General features: G+C 37.0%; 1 protein-coding gene and 1 pseudogene across 3 annotated transcripts in view; one reads left to right on the forward strand and one right to left on the reverse strand.

Annotated features, from left to right (window-relative positions):
* IMMP2L (inner mitochondrial membrane peptidase subunit 2) overlaps positions 1–22793 on the forward strand; it is a 915024-nt gene that overhangs the window by 74977 nt on the left and 817254 nt on the right. For all 3 annotated transcript variants that reach the window (XM_067042322.1, XM_067042324.1, XM_067042323.1), the window contains exon 4: positions 10045–10148. In XM_067042322.1, coding sequence (XP_066898423.1) covers positions 10045–10148 — 104 coding nt within the window. The remainder of the gene's footprint in view (positions 1–10044; positions 10149–22793) is intronic.
* On the reverse strand, positions 5885–6485 carry LOC131762198 (ras-related protein Rab-9A-like; annotated as a pseudogene).

Genomic DNA, 22793 nt, shown 5'->3' on the forward strand with positions numbered 1-22793 from the left:
AGCTTTTCTTGGCTTTCCACATCCTTTAGTCACTAAGCTTAATCATTTTGAAACAGGAGGAAAAGGGGCAGGGCACAACCTTTAAAAGAATGATATAGCCCGAGCACACGACATAAACTGATTAGAACCAAATAGGTCCAGATGGTGGAAGATTTGACTCCCAGTGGACTTTGAATCTCATTATATGCTCATTGTAATACATTAGCATATGCTAAATGACACACCCACTAGCTCCATAACAGTTCTGAGGCTGACGGCCAAAGATCAAAAAGTGTGCAGTGGCCCAATCCTGGAAATCTCTGCCCCTTCCCCAAAATAACTGGAATACTTCTCCCACTCATTAGCCTATGAAATTACCTGCCCCTATAAAAACTGACAACCCCATACCCTGGTGCCTCTCTCACCTTCTGTGATGGCCTACACTCTGTCTATGGAGTGTGTTTCTCTCTAAATAAATCCACTTCTTATCTATCACTTTGTCTCTCACTGAATTGTTTCTGCCATGAGACATCAAGAACCTGAGCTTCAGTAAGTCCTGAGACGAGGTGTGTGATCTCAGTTAAAAGAATGTGGGTTTGTAAATTAGATAGCTAGTGGGAAGCTGCTGCATAGCACAGGGAGATCACCTCTGTGCTTTGTGACCACCTAGAGGGGTGGAATAGGGAGGGTGGGAGAGAGGGTGATGCAAGAGGGAAGAGATATGGGAACATATGTATATGTATAACTGATTCAGTTTGTTGTAAAGGAAAAACTAACACACTATTGTAAAACAATTATACTCCAATAAAGATGTTAAAAAAAAAAAAAAAAAAAAAGAATGTGGGTTCAAGTCCCAGTCTGGGTTTTGGCTGGGTTCAAGTCCTGGTGCATGGGTTCAAGTCCTGGTGCATGGGTTCAAGTCCCAATCTGAGTTTCATGGTTTTAATTTCTAACTTCTGATTTAAAGTGAGATATGTATAACTCTTCCTTTCACTTGAACACTTATTGTAGGGGTATTGACTGGCCTAATTTCAATATTGTTGTGTCTCAGGGAATGGGAAAGCCAGAGTGGGGGGAATGACCAGTCGGTGGAGCAGTCAGAACACACACAACATTTATCGATTAAATTTGCTGTTTTGTATGGACACAGTTTGTGGTGCCCCAAAAACAATTATGATAATAACATCAAAGATTACTGACCACAGATCACCATAACAAGTATCATAAATGAAAAATTTGAAATATTGATAGGATTACCAAAATGTGACACAGAGACACGAAGTGAGTATATACTGTTGGAAAAATAGAGCTGATAGACCCTTGATGCAGGGTTGACACAAACCTTCAATTTGTAAAAACAAAATATCTGTGAAGCACAATAAAGTGAAGAGCAATAAAAAGACGTATGCCAGTTTTTAAAAGAAAAAACATTCAGGGCAATAAGCAAAGGCTTAATCATCTTATCTTGAATCGTATGGAAAGGATGTTGTACTTGATTTTGTTTCCCTTTGTCTTATTGTTGCTGTAGTCATCATTATCATCTTATTTGTTGTCTGTTATCATGCACTATTAAGAATGTTTCCTGGATCCGCTGATTTAATTCTCATATGAGAACCCTATGAGGTAAGTGGTACTGCAATACCCACTTTATAGATATGGAAATCAGGTTTAGAAACATTAAATAGTTTGTTTCAGGTAATCTGGCTAGTAAGCAAGTGGAGCCCAGTTTTGAACATAGTTTTCTGTCTTTAGAGCAAGGGCTATCCAAAAGACTTATCTAAGTTGTTTGATTTTTTTTTTCCTTTTCTTTCTTTTTTTCAGTTATACATATACATGTGTCTATTCTTTTTCAAATTCTTTTCCCATTTAGGTTATCACAGAACATTGAACAACGTTCCCTGTGCTATGTAGTAGGTCCTTGTTGGTTATCTATTTTAAATACAACAGTGTGTACAAGTCCAAAAGACTTACTAAGTTGTTTGATTTTTAATCCTAGTGCTCCACAGTAGATGCTAAGGAATTGATTGTGTGAGAATGTAAATCACTGCAGTAAAGAAGGGCAGAGCTGCTTTTGGGTTTATTTTCTTCTTTGTTGGTAATCCCAATGACTAAGCAGTGTTTTCCCCCTTGCTGCTGGAAATCTACTTGACTGCAAGCAGGAACATCTGACACAGTCACACATTTTGAGATACAGGTAGAAACTCCTAGATTGGACAGGTTGTGGAGGAAAGGGAACCCTCCTACCTTGTTGGTGTGAATGTAAATTGGTACAGCCACCATGGAAAACAGTATGGAGGTTCCTTAAAAAACTAAAAATAGAGTTGCTGTATGATCCAGCACTCCCACTGCTGGGCAAATATTTGGAGAAAACTCTAATTCGAAAAGACACATGCACCCCAATGTTTATAGTAGCACTATTTACAATAGCCAAGACATGGAAGCAACCTAAATGTCCATCAACAGATGAATGGATAAAGAAGATGTGAGATATACACACACACACACACACACACACACGCGCGTGTGTGCATGTGCGCACACACACACGCAAAGAAATATTACTCAGCCATAACAAAAGAATGAACTAACGTCATTTGCAGCAACATGGATGGACCTAGAGATTATCATACTAAGTGAAGTAAGTCAGAAAGAGAAAGACAAATATCATATAATATCACATATGTGCACTCTAAAATATGATACAAATGAACTTATATACAAAACAGAAACAGACTCACAGACAGAAAACAAACTTATGGTTACCAAAGGGGAAGGTGCGGGGAGGGATAAATTAGGGAGTTCGGGATTAGCAGATACAAACTACTACATGCAAAATAGATAAACAATAAGGTCCTACTGGATAGCACAGGGAACTATATTCAGTAAAAATACATTCAGTTTTATATATATGGAAAATAATCTGAAAAAAATATATAACTGACTCACTTTGCCATATACCAGAAACTAAACACAACATTGTAAATCAACTATACTTCAATTAAAACAAAAAAAGAAACTCCTAGATTAAATATTCTCTGAGGTTTCTTACTTCAAAAAACATTGTTATTTTCAGTTGGTTATAATTTTGATGTAATCTCTGGGAATCTAGGATTTAAAATATTAACAACATGACAAGAAAATATGGATTCTTTGGTTACATTGGGTTCCCAAAGTTTATGACTTTTAATTTAGATTTCATGTGTATACCTTCTTTGGTTTGAAAAGATTGCTTGCTCTGTCTGAAGCAAACTGCCCTTACCACAGGGAAAAACAAGATGTAAAATTTCCAAGAAATAACATGGTTTACTAATTTTTCTAAAATTGCATCATCCAAAGGAAGTTCTCTTCATTTCTTATATAAAATTTTCATTTTGAAGTTAGTGCATTATTTTTCTTCTGAAAAGTTGTTTTAGAAAACTCAGGAAGTAAAGTATTTATTTTTTAAAACAATTTTAATTGAAGTACAAACAACTATGGTTTTTATAGTGCTATAGGAACAGTTTCCCAATTACAGAAAGTTTCTCTTTATGAAAAGTGTTATTCATATTCATAAGTGTTATTTACATTTATAAATGAATTGTAAAGAAAAAATTTTATTCTGTTTTGATTAGCATTATCTTATTATGTATACTAATAAAGCACTGTCCAACTTTATTCCTAATGCTTAAATTACCTACTTGATGCAACACAAAAAATTTCTTGCTGAACTTACTCATCCAGAGTATATTTTCTTGGAAGATATATACATTTTTTTTTTTTTTTAGAAAAAAATAATTAATTAATTTTTGGCTGCGTTGGGTCTTTGTTGCTGCACATGGGCTTTCTCTAGTTGAGGTGAGCAGGGGCTACTCTTCATTGCGGTGTGCGGGCTTCTCATCGCAGTGGCTTCTTTTTCTTGCGGAGCATGGGCTCTAGAGTGCAGGCTCAGTAGTTGTGGCGCACGGGCTTAGTTGCTCTGCGGTATGTGGGATCTTCTCAGACCAGGGCTCGAATGTTCCCTGCATTGGCAGGCAGATTCTTTTTGCGGAGCACAGGCTCCGGACGTGCAGGCTCAGTGGTCATGGCTCATGGGCCCAGCCGCTCCGCGGCATGTGGGATCTTCCCTGACCCGGGCACAAACCCGTGTCCCCTGCATCGGCAGGCGGATTCTCAACCACTGAGCCACCAGGGAAGCCCTGCCGGCAGAATTCTTAACCACTGTGACACCAGGGAAGTCCAAGAGATGTATACATTGTTTAGATAAGGTACATTGCTTGGGAAACATCTTAGTTAAATATGCTTTCAAACACCTTTAATCTTTTAAACTTCAAAATGTAGAAATACTATTTTCCAGCCACTGTTCTGGGATTGGGCATACAAAAATGAATAAAATATGGTTCCTGCAATTGAGAAACTTACAGTGAAAGAGTCATATGACTAGGCAGATACCTGTAATAAGGTTTTAAGAGCTATCTCTGAAGTTTACCTAAATTGCTAAGGGAGCACAGGTGGGGAAATGATTAATTTAGCCTTGTAGAGGAGAGGAAAGGTAAAAGAAAACTTGTTTCCTTTGTAAAAATCAAACAAGGTCTTCCAGGTGTTGACTAATGATTCTATTTTACTGCTTGAAATTAGATGTGCTTCCTTCTGGGTTATTTTTCCCCTACATAAATCTTTTGTTTACAGTGCATTACCTTTTGGTTCTAACAATTAACATTAGAAAAGTTGGTAGATGATTGATTCTGTAAGGGAAAGATGAATGCAAGTGTCACGTCAAGATTTGAGTCTATAGGGATTATTCTGTCTCTAACCATGGAGCACCAGGATGTAATTTCCTAATTTCTGCAAGGGAACTTCAAGTTTTGCTGTGTTTTGTTTTAAGGCTTCACAGAGAAGTCACCATCATCTGAGCTGGGCTTTGAAAGATAAACAGAATTTTTCCAAGTAGGGAAAAGTCATTCTGGGAAGAGGGAAAGTCTGGTGATAGGTGACTTGGAGAGAGAAGTTGAGAAGGACTCAAGAGTTTTCTAGTATGGGGGATAAGGTGAGTCGTGATACTGTTAACTAAGGAGGAGAGTATAGAAGTATATTTTGCGGCTAGGATGGAATATGGTCTCTGTTTTGGGCATGTTGATTTGGGGAGTCTTTGGAAATTTCATTAATTGATTAAAAAAATTTTTTTTCCACTAAAATTTATTGACATCCTTACTTGCCCATGTATCAAGAACACAGACATAAGAAATAATCTATTCTCAAAATGCTTTTATAGACTCTCGGAGAGAGAGACAATCCAATAATTATAATATGTGCTTAAAACTGCTATGAGAGCAGCAGTCCCAGGTTTTGATGGGGAACTTGGGCGTTTTGATTACCTAATGGAGACTGAAGATGGGAATGGGAAAAAGAGATAAGGAGTGATAGGAAAGAATTCCTCTGAGGTTGCCTCATGGAATTCAAGTTGTTTTCTTTTTTCTGGATTTTAATCTTTAATATCTAACATTATTGCTTTAGGACATGTTTTCCCTGGACCAGGAACAGAATGCTAATTACATAAAAATATACACATAGAAAAAGTAGTTCTCCATTTTCCCAGGGAAAAAACAGTAACTTCTAGAATACTCAAGTGTTTTGTTTTAATTATAAAGTCTTGGTCATCTCATTTATTGGCTCTGTAACATACATATTTAAATTAAACGTTGTTTGACAACCATTACAATTTATAAATGTAAGGTGCCATTACTGAGTAAATAGAGTCTCCTGTGAGTGGATGTGTCCCTTCTCCCACCCACTAACAAGGCAGTAATATGTTTAGTTTAATTTTATGAGTACATGATCCATCGCTGCAAACACTAATTCTCGTCTCCATCCTGCGCTTATCTGTGCAAGTGTGTGAACTGGGTAGATTGCACGGGCAACCTCTCTAACTTCAACAGCAAGATGAGCTTGGGCTTTCGGTGCAGACTAATTGTGTCTGTCTGAATCAAGTGATCTGACTTATCCTCAGTAGCAAGCACTCTTCGAACTGCTTCCTCAAAGGCTGCTGTGACATTCGTGGCATCTTTTGCACTTGTTTCAAAGTAAGGATGGTCGCTGTTGTCCCTGCACCAGGCTTGAGCTTCCTCTGCAGACACCTGCCACTCGCTGATGTCAACCTTGTTACCCAAAATCACAAAAGGAAAGCTTTTGGGCTTTTTCACAGCCACATAATATATGAACTTGTTCTTCCAGTTGCTCAAGTTCTGGAAGCTTTGAGAATCATCGCCGCTAAAAGTAAGCAGGCAACAGTCAGAACTTCGGTAAAATGGCGTCCTCAGTCTTCTGAATCACTCTTGACTGGCCGTGTCCCAAATCTGTATGGTAACAAAATGTCCATCCACCTCCAAATCTTTATTTAAAAATTCTACACCTACTGTATGGAAGAGCTGGGTATCCAACTTATTAGACACGTATCTGTTCGTTAGAGAACTCTTCCCAACTCCACCGTCTCCAAGGTGAATTACTTTAAAAAGCAATGATTTTCCTGCCATTTTTAATCTCAAGATCTATGATTTCAGAACCCTTAATTGTTCAGTTCAAATATCATCATTTTGTCTAGGGCTGAAAGGAAGATCCACTTGGACACGGACCGCAGGAAAAGCCGTTCGCCACTGGGCCAGGCTCATCATAGGAGCGCAGGGAGTTTCTCGCGGCCCGGAGGAAGCCCGGGAGCTCCGGGCCAGCCCGTCTGGGTGCAGTGAGGAAAGAGAGAGGGTCGAGGACCCGGCGGGCAGGAGGCGGGCAGGAGGCGTCGGCGGCACTGCCCGGGTCCGCCTGCAGTTACTCCCGTCCAGCACCGAGGGAACAACGTGGCGACGGGGAGGGGCCCTCAATTGTTGTTTTGAAGTATGAGTTAAACAGATTGTGGGAAGAGGGAAAGAGGGGGAAACATTTCAGGCAGGAATTTTGCTTAGATGATGCCTTGGGAGCATGAGGAACTAACCTGTGTATAGAGAGCACTGCTTGGGGTTTAGTGTAACTTGTAGGAACTGTGTAAGTGGGGATTGGTAGGGTCCTGCAGATCATATGTCTCTTGATTTTTATGTTGAAGACAGTCATGTTGGTAGTGTCAGGAAGCTAGTGAAGGATTTTAAGTAAGGGAATGGCTTGATCAAATTTGATGCCCAGCAACCAATTAGAATTATGTTCTAGAATTTCAGAAATGCAGTTGGGGGGTAGGGTATAAATTTAACTAGGGGTCACAATAATGGATAAAATGCTTCCTGTTTAGATGTGGAGACAGGTAAATAAAACTGACATCACAGTATGTGAAGTGTAGTATGCAGCGCTATGTATTGAGTAAAGAGGAGGAAGTGATTTGGGACTTCACTTTTAACAGTCATAGGTATATGGGTGGTATTTGCAACTGAGAATATTGATATCTTTTCTAAGGAAATAATATAAAGCAGAGATGAAAGAACTGATGGTAGAATTCCAGAAGAAAGCAGCCTTCATAGGATAATGGTTAAAGGAGAATCATCTAAAGCTATGATGTTAGCACTGTGGGTTACAACTTATTTGTAGGTTGCAAATCAATAATAGTGGATGGGAAATTAATATGGTTAGCTGTAGACAGAATTTTAAAAACATGGATTAAGAGAGAAAGAAGATATCAGGGTGTATGAAGTAAAGGTAATTATTATTTTGTGGCATTTTGTTCAGATGTGTGTATTCGTGCATGTGTATTGGGTAAAGTGTAAAATGTCTTTCTTATTAAGAGGTGTAATCACAAACTTTTGAAAAACAATAAAAGACACTAAGGGAGAGCAGTTGGAAATAATTAAATCACTTTTGTTCTTCACTACTCTGATGGCAAGGAAAAGAAATGGACCCAGTGCAAGTGTAATGGAAAGGAGATTTTCTCTTTATGTGCAGGTGGTCTCCCCCTAGGCCACCTTTGCCACATCAATTATGTAGGAAGAGAAATTCAAAGAAATAAGGGGAAAGGACTTGCAAGATACAGAACTCAAAGATAGAGAGGGAGAGGAAGAAATAGAGAATATGAATGAGAAATATGGATGAGAAAGAATAAACCCCTGTGGAAGCGTGACTTTTAGCTTAACCCTACTGTGTGATGGCAAAAGCTCCATACCCTAGCACCATGGCCCAACAAAGCCCCTTGGGTTTATCCTGCCATATCAGCTCTGTTCCTTATTTGGGATAGAGCCAGAGGAGGAACCTGGGGGAAGGGTACAAAACTACCTCTAATTAAAGTTGTGATTTAGTAATATCAATAATAGAAGTTATTGAGAGCTTAACTATGGCTAAGAACTATTCTAAGCACTTTAAATGCATGATCTCACTGAATAAGTTAATGTTTGTAAAGCCCTTAGAACAATGTCTTCCACATGGTAAGTACTCGGCAAGTATTGGCTATTATTATTATTTAATTATTAATTAGAGAATAGTTACTAAATATCACCATTTTACTAGTAAGAAAATTGGAGTATAATGAAGTTAAGTAACTTAAGATTTTATAGTTATAAAGAAATAGAATCATGCACTTTTGAGTTGGAGGTGAGAGACTGACTAGTATAGGTGCATGAAGTTATATGATGACTAGTGCTTGAAATATGATGGTAGAGAGGAGACAAGATGGGCCATAAGTGAAAGATATTATGAAAAGAAAATCCCTTTAGCTTGATGACTGGTTGGATATGAAGTAAAAAGAAAATTAAGATTTTAAGTTGGTTGACTGGGAAAATGGTAAGTAGGATGTAAGAAAATAAGGAAGAAAATTGTTTTGGTAGGAAATGATGACAAATTCCATTTAATCATGTTGAATTTTATGTCAGATAGTCAAGTGATGATTAGCAGGGAATTCAAAACTAACGTTAGAGATGTTTAGGCATTATCGCATAAAGGAGTTGCAGAAGCTGTAGAAGGGTTTGAGACCCCCAAGGATAACCAATATTTTTTGCCCACAAAAAATCTGGGGAGTCAAAAATTAGATCATGATAATAGCCCCCATGCAAAATTTCTACAACTTTGCCCACATCTGCTTTGTAGAACCTATAAGTAATACCAGGAATCTTTAAAAAAGAGTATGTCACTACTGCTTCAGGGACGGGCTGTTGTCTGGCATGCACTGTTTTCCTTGCTCCTGCCCTGGTTGCTGTGGCTGTGTCTCCTCTTGCTGCCATCTGTGAAGGTGCAGTGCCTCAGCTGTGGTTTGGTACCTTTCCCACCACCGCAGAAATTGCTGTTTCCCCTATGATGTTCTCAGAGACCCTGGAGGGTCAATGGTGAAAAAGCTCTCCTACTTTTTCTCATTCTTTTGTCCACCATCAGGTTTCAGACTTGATATCCATTGGCTTTTTCTGCACCCCTGTTCAGGTGACAGGTATGTTGGCTTTATGGCTCCTCAGTCAGTTTTTTATGCCTAGATGATTCCTGACCTTCAGATGAATTCTTACACAAAATGTTTCTCAGTTTTTGCCTCATCAATCCTTAGGCACATCTAGACTTGTCTGAATTCTAAGGTGAAGGTTACTTATTAGGCTTAAACTGGAGCCAGGACCCTTGTTGCATGCTCTCTGGAGAAAAGAGAGGTCAAATTGGCAAATTCCCATATTTTCCAAGATTATCCCATCACTCGTTTCTTCTGGTCCCTTTACTCTTCATATGGGTGTTTTCTTGGTTGATTTGAGATTATTTCTTCTTTTCTCCAGATGGAATGATAATGTGTACTTAACTGTGGAATTAGATCCTATCCGAATATTTTGTTGGGAGGTTTGATTCACTTTTTCCTTTTAATTCTTCTTACAGGTTTCCATGCTCTTTGTTGGAGTTTAGTAAAGATTTGAATATCTAGCACGTTTTCTTTTCAAATAAGTATTGGTAATGTATTTTTTTTCCTGGTTCTCTGTGAAGAATCCCAATGAGCCGTTTTGAAAACTCAACATTTGCAGTTATTTTAGAACAGCAATTTGTTGAAAGCTACCATATTAGAAATGTTTTATTGCACTGCACTACAGCTATGAAGTGCAAGGAACCATGAAGAATGAAAAATACAAATGATAGATGTGTCTCTTTCATCTTATTTTTTAGCCTTCTTTGAATCCTGGGGGGAGTCAGTCATCTGATGTGGTGCTTTTGAACCACTGGAAAGTGAGGAATTTTGAAGTACAACGTGGTGACATTGTGTCATTAGTGTAAGTAAATGAGAAACATACTTTATTCATATATAAGATTATTTATAATTATCTGATTTAACTAGTAATTCACTGTTTATACCATATTATCAATTATTAAATTAATAGGTCCATTTAAAATATTGATATAATACATTTTTCAAAATCAATTTTGAAATATAACAATGCTATAAGAAAGGATTTTTCTTTTATACTTAAAATGTATCAGTTGACTGATATACCTGGATTTGGCAGAACGTGTTTAATGAAATGTTGATTAGAGATTATTATATTGATGATCTAGAGTACATGAACTTGGTATTTGGGTAATTTTGAAATTCCACATTTTGGAAGCAACTCTTAAGTTACTCTCATGGTGTTTATTAGCTGTGTAGCTACAAAATATTTCTAGACGATGATAATTGTGACATGAAATTCAGTGGCCTTTATATATATTGATAATTTAACTGAAAAAAGCAAGTTTGGCAGACTAGTAGACTGGAGGCTTTTGTTTGGGACCAAAAGGTGGCACTGTTTCTCTGTTAAAGTATTAAGACTGGTCCGGAACAAAAATTTCATTCTAATCATAGTGTAGAAAAGGAATGTCAAAATGTACATAACTGACACAATGATAGTCCTAGTACATGCTTGAGATTTGTTTGTTTATTTTAAAAGTAAATTTACATTGAGAAGACTGCAACAGAACTTGCCTAATTTCTGCTGGTTTCAGCTACTTATAAAAATGTTTTAATATGATTCCCTGTTATGCCAGGTAGTGCTTTGGGGTGGCAATTAATGTAGCAATTATTGTTACTTGTTTTAATGATAGTAAAATCCTCCTGTTTGGTGAAGACTTCCAACTTATAGTTCTGATTCTTGAATTGGAATGATTGTTTTTTGTTGGGTGATAATTTATAATTGGTAAAAGCAAAACGTTATCTACTAGTTCATACTTAACCTTTGGCTAGTACTTTGTGGAAATAGATATTTTCTAAATGTGTCTCAGTCAAACCTGTTCTAGCAAGATTTGAAAACATATTAAGTAAATCTGGTCAGTAACTAATGAAATAAATTTGAGTGAAGTTTTGTATGGCAGCCATCCAAGGATGGGAATTAAATGCTTCTCATGCTCTTGAGTGCTTTCTTTAATATTAACCTATTCTTTGGCGTATACATTTATTTTGTCATTCAGGGAACTGTTTCTGCAACCTCCTTAACAAACTTTCCATGCTGGGTTAGCCTGTCGTGCACTCATTATTCTTTTGCCTTTGGTTTGACAAGGTTACATCCTCGCTTAGTGGTGGAGAGGATACCCACCCAAGTGAAAGAGGTCACACTATAAGCAGACAATTGTGCAGTAACTTTTTTCTATGAGAAACATAATGACTATCTCTAACCAAGTGAATTTGAATAGGTAGTTGGGAAAAAAAAAAGGCTCCTTAAAATTCAGGGTTGCATGGGTCCATAACAAGTACCCTAGCATGTCATAGACTATGTAAAAAAGAGAACACTATTCATTTATGTAAATATTAAAGTAATTGATATTTATTATATAAATTAATTTCATAAATAGTGTATTCAAAGTGAGGTTGATATACTGAATTGTATCTACTTCGGTTGAACTGTATTTTTAATGAGTTAATTGTGCTATATATCTCTGTCATGTACAAATAACACAAATTTTCTTTCATAATGCTTGTTGCTAGCAGGAGCTATTTACATATAAGAATGCTTAGTGATTGGTATCATGTTATTTAATAACAAATAATCATTAAGCAGTAATTGTTGCTTTCTTTTTATGAACCAAAAGTCTTATACTAAAATCGTCTTTAGCATGATGTAATATAGTAAAAGACACTTTAAATTATGAACAAAAATGCTTTCTAGACACGTCCTTACATTAGAATATCCTATCTATGTAAGAAATGTGTGACTAATATGGAAATGCATGACTAAATTTTGAATTTATGGCTAAATATAAAATATAATATTGGTATTAATAAGACATTTTATTGATATATAAGTAATCTTTGGAAACAAGGTAGTTTGACAGTTTATATTTTAAATTATCCTCGGACAGCATTTTATGTATTCAGAATACGTGGAAATGCAGCATTTCTACGATAATATTATATATACATTTCTGGAAAATGTAGTTCATAAATTCATACTTAAGTTACTAGGGCTTATGCATGTTTGTAACCAGAGCACTAATGAAAATAACAACAATTCCAATAGCACCATTTAAAAGACATATGAACTTTCTAATACATAAACACTGCAGTAAATGTCGGATTTTACTTAAAACAAAAAAGGTTAAGGTAGCTTGATGGAAGACTATATAAGGAAGGGCTGAGGTTATCTATATTTACAAGGGCCAGGGGCATTATTATCAGAAGTTGCAAGTAGAGGAAAGATTGCAAGCTTTGTGCAAAATGTCCTGATCCCAGAGATGTATGCTCAGCTCATTGTTTTGTGTTACTTTGTTTTATTTATTCATTTATAACTTTATTTTTTTTTTTTTGAAAACAAAGATCCTGGTTAACCTTGCTTTAGGCACTTCTAGGAGAAAAGTTGAATGTATAGTACTGATTCCTTCTTAGCCTGCTGCCTTTAGTGTACTTAGCCTTCAGCTGTTATTATTAACGAGGCAAAACATTAATGATCTGGGAAGAAAATCAGATGTGAACCAGTGCAGCTTCTGCTTCATACTGAAACTTCTTTCTCCATTCTTTTTTATTTATTTATTTTTTTGCGTTACGCGCGGGCCTCTCACTGCTGTGGCCTCGCCCGCCGCGGAGCACAGGCTCCGGACACGCAGGCTCAGCGGCCATGGCCCATGGGCCCAGCCTCTCCGCGGCACGTGGGATCCTCCCAAACCGGGGCACGGAGACCGTGTCCCCTGCATCGGCAGGCGGACCCTCAACCACTGCATCACCAGGGAAGCCCACTTTCTCTATTCTTTCTCACCAGTTGCCTATGAGCTAATTCATGTTACAGGAACACAGGATGTAGCAGAGCAGACTTCTATTGTAAGAAATTTCATTCAGAGCTTATTGACCAAGGCCGTTTCCTAAAACAAGGAAGGTCTGGGTGGGGGAAGTGTGCATATTGGAATACGCTTCTTTGCATCTCTTCCTTTTCCTGTCACTTTCTTTCTGTTGGTAGCAGTGGGGCTACTGTTTAAGCACATTATTCTGTAATGTTAAATCAAACGGTGTCCTTGTTTGATAACGTTACTGGTCGCACGAAACATTATTTGCTGTCATCAAGTCCTCAGTCTTAGAGTGTAAGGTGACATCATACTCTCTTAGTGGATTTGCAGACTAATAGTGGTGATTAAGGTGGATTTTCTATACCTTGGAATCGACTTTTCTTTAACCTGTGTGATGGCCTTACTGCCATAGACTTAGCATAAGTAGCACTATTTTATAATGATATATCAATTACCATCCATTGAGACAGAGGTTCCTTCATAATAAAGTTTCAAATAATCACATTTAAAAGTGTTGTAACTTTTCACTTTGAAATGACTTAAAGAAAGGTTGTCAAAATAGTATAGAGAGTTCCCATATACCCCTAATTTTTTTTTCTGTTTTATTAAGGTAAAATTGACAAAATTGTAATATATTTAAAGTGTACACTGGGATGAATTGATATATGTATACATTGTGAAAGAATTCCCCCCATCAAGTTAATTAACACGTCAATCACGTATTTACTGTGTGTGTTTGTGTGTGTGTGTGTGTGTGTGTGTGTGTGTGTGTGTGTATGTGTGTGAGTGAGGGGGGAGAGAGAGAGAGAGAGAGAGAGAGAGAGAGAGAGAGAGAGAGAGGGAGGGAGGGACATGGAGAACATTTACTCTCTTAGCCAAGTTCAGTTATATAATACAGTGTTATTAACTATCATCACATTAGCTCCTCAGACCTTACTCATCTTATATCCCCCCAATTTTAACATTATACACAACCACAGGACAATTATGGAGACCAGGAAGTTGACATTGGTATAATACCAATTTTATATATATATATAATATCTAGTCTACAGACCTTGTTTGAATTTCACTGGTTTTCCCACTAATGTCCTCTTTCTATACCAAGATCCTACCCAGAATCCTATATTTCATTTTTATTTTTCGTGTCTCTCTAGTCTCTTTTAATCTGTGACAGTTCCTTGGTCACTCTTTATCTTTTTTGACCTTGACACTTTTGGAGGGTCTGGCCAGTTATTTTATAGAATGATCCTTTTCAGTGTTGGAGGGTCAGTCTGTCTGTGGTGAGGCAGCATTGCTGTTGATGGCAGTTGCCGGGGAAGCTGCAGCAGGGGCAAGTGTTGGGGAGATGGTGAGACAGGGTCAGAGGAGAAGGAAGTTTTCAGGCACAGGTCTCTTCATTTCTTAGGACCTCATACTTAGGTCATGACTAAGAGGTTCCATGGCTTCTAGAAGTCCACACAGTGAAGTTTATAGATGCTAGGAAGCCAGGAGGTAGAGCTGTGAAGGTGGGGGAAAAGGCTATAGTTTGTAGTAGGGGTAGAAGGGAAGGAACTAAGGCTAGGGCACAGATTATTCTATATTGAGCCAGCATTCAGTTTTAGAGTAGAAGGTTAGGGTGAGGGAATTCTCATTTAATGAGCACCCCTGTATGTCAGGCCTTGCATTAAGTGCTTTGTGTATGCCATTTTAATTCTCATAACAGTATCTGGAGATAGTTGTTATTTTATTTTTGTGGGTGGTAGACATATTTATTTTTTAATTTATTGTTTATTTAGGTAACTGGTTTATAACATTATATGTTTCATATGTACAACATTATATTGCTACTTCTGTATACACGAAATCTTGTGGACATAGTTATTTTTAATGTGATGAACCTGAGATTTGGCAGGTAGATAGCAAGTAATTGGCAGAGCTAGAATTTGAATTCAGGTCCATTTGACTCTAAATCTCTATTGCCTGATATAGTAGGCATATGTGGCTATTGAGCACTTGAAGTGTGGCTACTGCTGCTTGTTAAAATGTTAATATTTTGGATATGTTCAGTCAAATAAAATATATTATTATAATTAATTTCACCTGCTTCTTTTTCCTTTTTTAATGTGGCTCCTAGAAAATTTGAAATTACCTATGTGACACACATTACGTTTCAGTTGGACAAATTCTGTGCCTAAACCTTTTTCCATTGTACACTGCTGCTTTCCTGGAGTGTGTCTAAGGTGAACTAAGATGAAATCCTAAAGTCTGAGGTGGAAAAATACTAATGTATCTCCTATGAAGCAAAGCAGACTCCCAAAGACAGGAAAACACTGTGTTGGTGAAAGTGTTGGGATGATCAAGTCCAAAGGCAAAGGGAAAAAGACATGCAATCTACAGAGAGAAAAAAAAGTAACCACAATATTTTTTTCTTGTAGCACTTTAGTCCCTTTATTTTTAAAATATCATGTATTTATTTATTCTTTACTGACGTATAGTTGATTTACAATATTGTGTTAGTTTCAGGTGCATAGCACAGTGATTCAGATTATTTTCCACTACAGGTTATTACAAGATACTGAATATTGTTCCTTGTGCTAGATAGTAAATCCTTGTTGCTTACCTATTTTATGTGTACAGTTTGTATCTATTAATCCCATACTCCTAATTTATTCCTTTCCACCTCCTTTTCCCCTTTAGTAACCATAAGTTTGTTTTCTGTGTCTGTGAATCTGTTTCTGTTTTGCATATATTCATTTGTATTATTTTTTAGATTCCACATGTAAGTGATATCATATAATATTTGTCTTTCTCTGACTTCACTCAGCATGATATTTTCTAGGTCCATCCATGTTGCTGCAAATGGCAATATTTCATTTCTTTTTTATGGCTGAGTAATATTCCATTGTGTGTATGTATATATTTGTGTGTGTGTGTGTGTGTGTGTGTGTGTGTGTGTGTGTGTGTGTATCTTTCTACTCACATCTTCTTACATATATCTCACCAGTTGTCTCTTGATGGGCATTTGGATTGCTTCCATGTCTTAGCTATTGTAAATAGTGCTGCTATGAACATTGGGGTGCATGTACCTTTTTGAATTAGAGTTTTTGTCTTTTCTGGATATATGCCCAGGAGTGGGATTGCTGAATCATATGGTAGCTCTATTTTTAGTTTTTTAAGGAACCTCCATATTGTTTTCCATAGTGAGTACACCAATTTACATTCCCACCAACAGTGTAGGAGGGTTCCCTTTTCTCCACACCCTCTCCAGCATTTATTGTTTGTAGATTTTTTGTTGATAGCCATTTTGATTGGTATGAGGTGATACCTCATTGTAGTTTTGATTTGCATTTCTCTAATAATTAGTGATGTTGAGCATCTTGTCATGTGCCTCACAACAGTTTTTAATATTTATTGACTTTATCATTTTCCAGTCACTGGGCTTAGTTCTACATTCATTTTTATTTAATCCTCACTAAAATAAACCCCAGTAAAGTAGGTACTGTTGTTATTCCTATTTTATAGATGAGAACACTGAGGTACAGAGAGGTTAAGTAACTTGCTTGTGAACATATAGCTGGCTGGTAAATGGAAGAGTGAAGGTTTGAAGGGCTTCCCATCAAATCCAGTGATGGTTTGGTTGAGGATACTTACTGATTCTTAGCAAAGAAGTCATGCAGACCCTTGTATCTCTACATCTATCAGATTATCCCCATTTCTGTAATGAAATTTCTGATACAGTGGTTCCTGAAATGTTGTCTCTTTATTAATAGCAATAATACTTTATTACGAACATACAGTCTGCATACAATTTTGACAGCTGGCTTGCAACATGCTAAACTAATTGCCATTTTCTGACTGTGATGGGTACATCTGTAGCAGTAAATATGAGCAAAGAGTTATGAAGAATTGAGCCAGGGAAACAGATGAAATAGAATAGAGCCTTTGGGGGCGGGGGGGGGGGCGAAGGTGCTAGTTCCTTTGTGTCTTGAGTGCTTATAAATCTTTAAAGGTCCTTTGACCCACCAAGGGAAATTAATTGCAGTCTGCTAAAATACAAAATTCATGTTTTGAAACAAATGCCCAGGGCAATGATAATACTGAATAATGACCTATAATTGTATTAAAAGCCAGTTAATCTGTTGAGCTGGGAGAATATAATTGTGATTACTAGTGTGATACTAGTCTATCTATACTTATTCCTAGTTTTTTTTTGGTTTAGAGCGAATTTTTTTTTTTTTGAGTTTGTAGTTAATATCGTACATTTCAGGAACACAAATTTAGAAATAACATGACTTTCAAAGAAAGGTTCTATAGGTAGGAAGAAGTGCCTAGGTTTTTGTTTTTTGTCTCTAATTAATTGATAGTAAAAATTCTGGAGAGTGAAATCCTGGGCTGCAATTTGTTTTGATGAGAGATTTAGTTTTTGGCACTTTCAGTTACACATAATAATTTGCATTCGTTACTAAGTATATTTATAAATAATACTTTAAAAATGAGATAGTGTAAGTATTGTTGCTATTGTCTGATATAGATTAAACTGATTTTATAAATACTCTTCAGAGGCATACAGAAAGTTGGTGCCCTTAAAGTAGTCCTTAAAAGCAATTTCCTCTCTTGAGTAGGATAAACTGCCTTCACAGTTTTTATACCTTTAATTATACAATAAAACATTTTCTTAGTTCAGGCTCAAATTATAGCATAGAGATGTTTCAGTGATCATAAATTTCAATTTTGAATTATTGAGATTTTATGGTAATGTAACTATAGGAGATATCCATAGCTTCTGCTCAGCCCATTTCATAAATCTTATATGCTTTGAGTGATGACTAGAAGTTGTTAAAGAACAAAGTTATACATGCAGCATTCTTTGAAATAGTGGGTACTTACGTAACTTCTTATTTTTATTGTGAAAAAAGTCCAGTCTCTGTGAACACTGTTACCCTATTTTAAAAAAAAAAGTGCAAGACAGCATTTACAATGAAGGTGCTCCCAAATGCTCCCAAATATACCTTATATGTTATACATAAGGAGTCAGCTTGAACTATTAAGGAGAAACATTTTGAATATAAGTTGAAATAATAATTCTAACAGAGAAATAATTGAAAAATTTAAGAAGTAAATGGTTTAGCTTTCAAGCAGAAGATAAAACACAGAAAAAGAAACTATCCCATAGGTATGTCAACCTGTGTTTAATACTTTTGGAACCAATAAGATATGGATACATACATAAAGCGAAGCCACTAAGATCAGCAACATCTGATCTCCACTTTCAGGTATGATAGATTAGTTTATTTCAAGCTAAGGCCCATACTGAAAAAATGAGAAAGCTATATTAAAAATAATATATACAAGCATTGTAGTACTACCAAAGGGCAAAGATCCCAGAGTGAAGAGAAACACACTGAGGTGAGCCCTGTATTCAGTGCCACTTTTCACCTTGGGTTATTTGTCACTTAATGACAGTACGGGCTATGAGGCTGAGAAGCCAAGCAGTGGCAGCTAAGATGGGAGATGCTGAGCATAATTTTTGGCAGTTTCACGTTGCTAAGAGGTCACAAACTAGAATTCAGGGAGGAAGATGCAGGACCCTGGTAAAACACTCTAAACATTTAATTGGGACCCCTGAAGGGTTACATCCTAGGAGTTACAGAGAACTAGAAATAGACTATAAGTTACAAAAATTGAAATGCAGCCTCTGATAAACTCAATTGATTTTTAAGGTGATCTGCCTTTACTTTAACTGTCTGTCATTTCCAGAAACAAGAGACATCATGCAGAGTCTATAAGTTTTAAACACAGTACCTGACATTCTATAAAAAATAAACCATGCCTATCGCAAGCCAAGACCAAGATTAAAACAATATAAAACAACAATCATTAGAAACATTCTTATAGTGTTCTAGCTTTTGGAATTATCAGACATGGGCTATAAAATAATTATAATCAATATATTAAAAATTGATGAAAAGATGGATTTCATTAGAGAATCAGAATCTAGAAAAAGAATTGAAAGGAATTCTAGAAATGAAAACTAGTAAACTGAAGTGAAGGACTCAGTAGATGAGTTTAACAGCAAATTAGACACAGCTGTGGGGAGGATAGTGAACTGGTTGATAGGTCAGTTAGAAAATATCTAGGCCATGGGTGAGGGGAATAGCGTGAATAAATAAAGGCTAAGAATTTTCTAGAACTCATGAAAGATATCAACCTACAGAATCAAGAAGTAGTACAAATCCTATCAGGATAAATACAGTGAAAAACCACAATTAGGGCACAGGGTAGGTAGTCAAACCACTGAAAACCAAAAAAAGAGAAACCTCTTAAAAGGAAAAAAAAAGATATTACCTTCAAAGAAGCAAAAATAATAGCCGACTTTTCAATTGGGGGGATACAGGAGAGAACTGAATGACATCTTTAAAGTGCTAAAGGAAAAAAAAAATCTCAACCTAGAATTTTGTACCTATTGGAACTATTCTGCAAAAATGAAAGAGAAATATACTCTTTTTCAAACAAACCCTCAGTACATGCTCCATTGTCTATAGGACTTTACTTACAAAACAAAGTATTAAGAATTTCAAGATAGCACCTGAAGAGCACTAATTAAGCCCCAAGTGTGGGACTTTTCTGAGTGCAGGCCCATGGGTGATTGCACTGGTTGTGTCCCTAAGAAGCTGGCCCTGTGATTTGACCTAAGCAGGGCCAATCTGAGCCATTCCTGGAAATGGACGTATAAATGTTAGGGGTGAAAATTTACATTTTTGTTAGAGTTGTTAAGTTTGAACAGTAGGATCTGTTAAAAAAATGTAAATCTTTAAGGTTATGTCAATAAAACAGGTGCTGGGCTTCCCTGGTGGCGCAGTGGTTGAGAATCCGCCTGCCGATGCAGGAGACACGGGTTCGTGCCCTGGTCCGGGAGGATCCCACATGCCGCGGAGCGGCTGGGCCCGTGAGCCATGGCCGCTGAGCCTGCGCGTCCGCAGCCTGTGCTCCGCAATGGGAGAGGCCACAACAGTGAGAGGCCCGCATACCGCAAAACAAACAAACAAACAAACAAAAAAAACAGGTGCTAAGTGTAGTAGGCAGAATTTTGGTCCTCAAGATTCCATGCCATAATGCCCAGGACAGTGAATATGATGAGATAGTGTGCCCATGAATATGTTACCTTGTACTGGCAAAGGGACTTTGTGGTTGTAATTAAGGTTGACTCAGTTGTCAGTGAGGAGGCTACCCTGGGTTATCCAGGTGGGCCCAATGTAATCTCAGGAGTCCTTAAAAGCAGAGGCAGAGGAGGAAGTTAGGAAGGTGCAGTGGAACAAGTCAGAGGATCCACAGCGGGAGAAAGATTTGATGTGCTTTTTCTGGCTTTGGAGATTCGGGGGCCTTGAGCAGAGGAAAGCAAGCGGCCTCTAGAAACTAAGAATGACCTTTTGCAAAAGGCCAGCAAAGAAATGAGGACCTCAGTCCTACACAGAATTGAATTTTGCCAACAACCTAATGATCCTGGAAATGAACTCTCCCCTAGTCTCTAGATAAGGGCCCAGACCAGCCGGCAGCTTGATTTTGGCCTTCTGAGACGCTAAGCAGAGTACCCAGCCGAACCTGCCAGACTTCAGTCCTGGAGAACGGTGAGATTATAAATGGCTGTTGTTTTAATTTTAAACCCCTTTGTTTGTTTTAATTTGTTAGAGTGGCAATAGAAAATTGTGTTAAGCAATGAAAAGATACAAAGAGTTATAATACTACTCTTATAAGGAGATGAACTTTTACAGAAGATTCTTATTAAGCATTTGAAAAACACTGTTTTAAGTTACTTGCCTAACTAATTAAAAGTTATTATTTTCTTTTACATCAAACAAATTTGTTAGCCTCTACCTGCCAGTTCCTTGGTGCAAGAATATAGGAGTAGGCTTCAGGAAATCTTACTACTTTCAGCTGTTATCACTTATTAACTGGCTGATTGACTTGGGAGAGGTTTTCTTAACTACGCTTAGGGTCAAGTGTTAGCACCTGCAAAGTAAGAGGTATAGACTAGTTGATTTCTAAGGTCTCTTCCACTTAAAAAACTGCATGAAAATAGTTTTAGAATCCAGATGGAATTGTTAGAGAGCTAGACATAAGAATCAATCTCTCAGAATACTGAAAAAATATTGTTCCATACTTTTGAAGCTGGAGTCAAAATTGATTTGACATTTTTGTAAAGAAGAGAAGCCATGTTGGTACATTAAACAGAAATTTTAGAATAGATAAGGAGACTTTGAACACCAGAACATTTTTGGTCAAAGGGATCAGATGAATAGTGCTTATTAAGGTTGAAATTATTGAAAAACAAAAAATTAAAAGTTGGCAGGTATTTTACAAGAGGATGAGCACAAATTCCTTTACTTGCGGTTTAAAATTATTCAAAATAAGAAAGCTATAGAAGTCTTATTTCTTTATCTCTTGTCATTTATTCCGGGAGTTGAGTTTTTGGCTCTAATGGTTAATCTTGTTCTGGTTATCTCCATCTCTTTTGTCAACTTCAGATGCATTTCCCACCAGTCAACACTCTGTGCACTTGTTCTTAGAAAAGAAATGATCCTAGATCCCATATTCTGTTTCATAGCTTAGGTTCCAGAAATGTGGAAGAAATCTCAAAATGAGACTTAAATATCACCTTGTTTGATCTAAGGTCAGTCGCTACCTTGCCACTTTTTTTTTTTTTTCCCTTTTACAAGGAAGAAAAGGCACTGTTTTGGAGAGGGGGTGGTAGTTGTTGGGAAATGTGTCTATGGCTGATAAGCAAAGGAAAGGGCTTAAAGATAGCCACCAAACTTTATCAGTATTTTGGAGTTAAGGAAAACATTCTTTCCAAGAAGAACAGGAATACTTTTTTTTTTTTTCGGTAATTGTTTATTTACATTAATGAGATGCCTCAATGACCCATTATTATGAAAGGTAACTCCATAATCTAGTGACAGGTTTACTCACATTTGGAGGTCACATTGATATTTACTGAAGGCACAATAAGTATAGGTTTCACTTTATTAAAAATTGTATAGCTCTTGAAATTGCTGACAGAGAGGCTGACTCTGTTTGATTTGGCTACGGATATGATAATTGTAATATGGCTCACTGTGGTTTTTAGAGGTCATAAGTTACATTGCAAAGATTTGTGTATTTGGATTGCAGGAAAGTTACCATAGAGTACTAAGACAATACAATAGGAAATACTTAAGTGTGAGTAGTATGTCTCACATAAATTGTACCCTAGAATTAAATATGAATCATTAAAATATTCCAGGTTTATTAAAAATTTATTATTCTACTAAAGGATCTTTAAAGAGCAGTAAGAACTTGAAGAAATAATAGGAAAGCTTTGCTAACAGTGACAGTGTGTCGAGTTGAAAGAAGGTAAAGAATTTATTAACAAAATGCATACAAAAAAGATTTGTAGTAAATCAAGGGGGGAAATCAGTTAATAAAGAGGCCAGGGAGACCTTCAAGATGGCGGAAGAGTAAGACGTGGAGATCACCTTCCTCCCCACAAATACATCAGAAATACATCTACATGTGGAACAACTCCTACAGAACACGTACTGAAGGCTGGCAGAAGACCTCAGACCTCCCCAAAGGCAAGAAACTCCCCACGTACCTGGGTAGGGCATAAGAAAAAAGAAAAAACAGAGACAAAGGAACAGGGAGGTACCTGC

The sequence above is a fragment of the Kogia breviceps genome, chromosome 9 (genome assembly GCF_026419965.1).
Source record: "Kogia breviceps isolate mKogBre1 chromosome 9, mKogBre1 haplotype 1, whole genome shotgun sequence".
Classification (NCBI taxonomy): Eukaryota; Metazoa; Chordata; class Mammalia; order Artiodactyla; family Physeteridae; genus Kogia; species Kogia breviceps.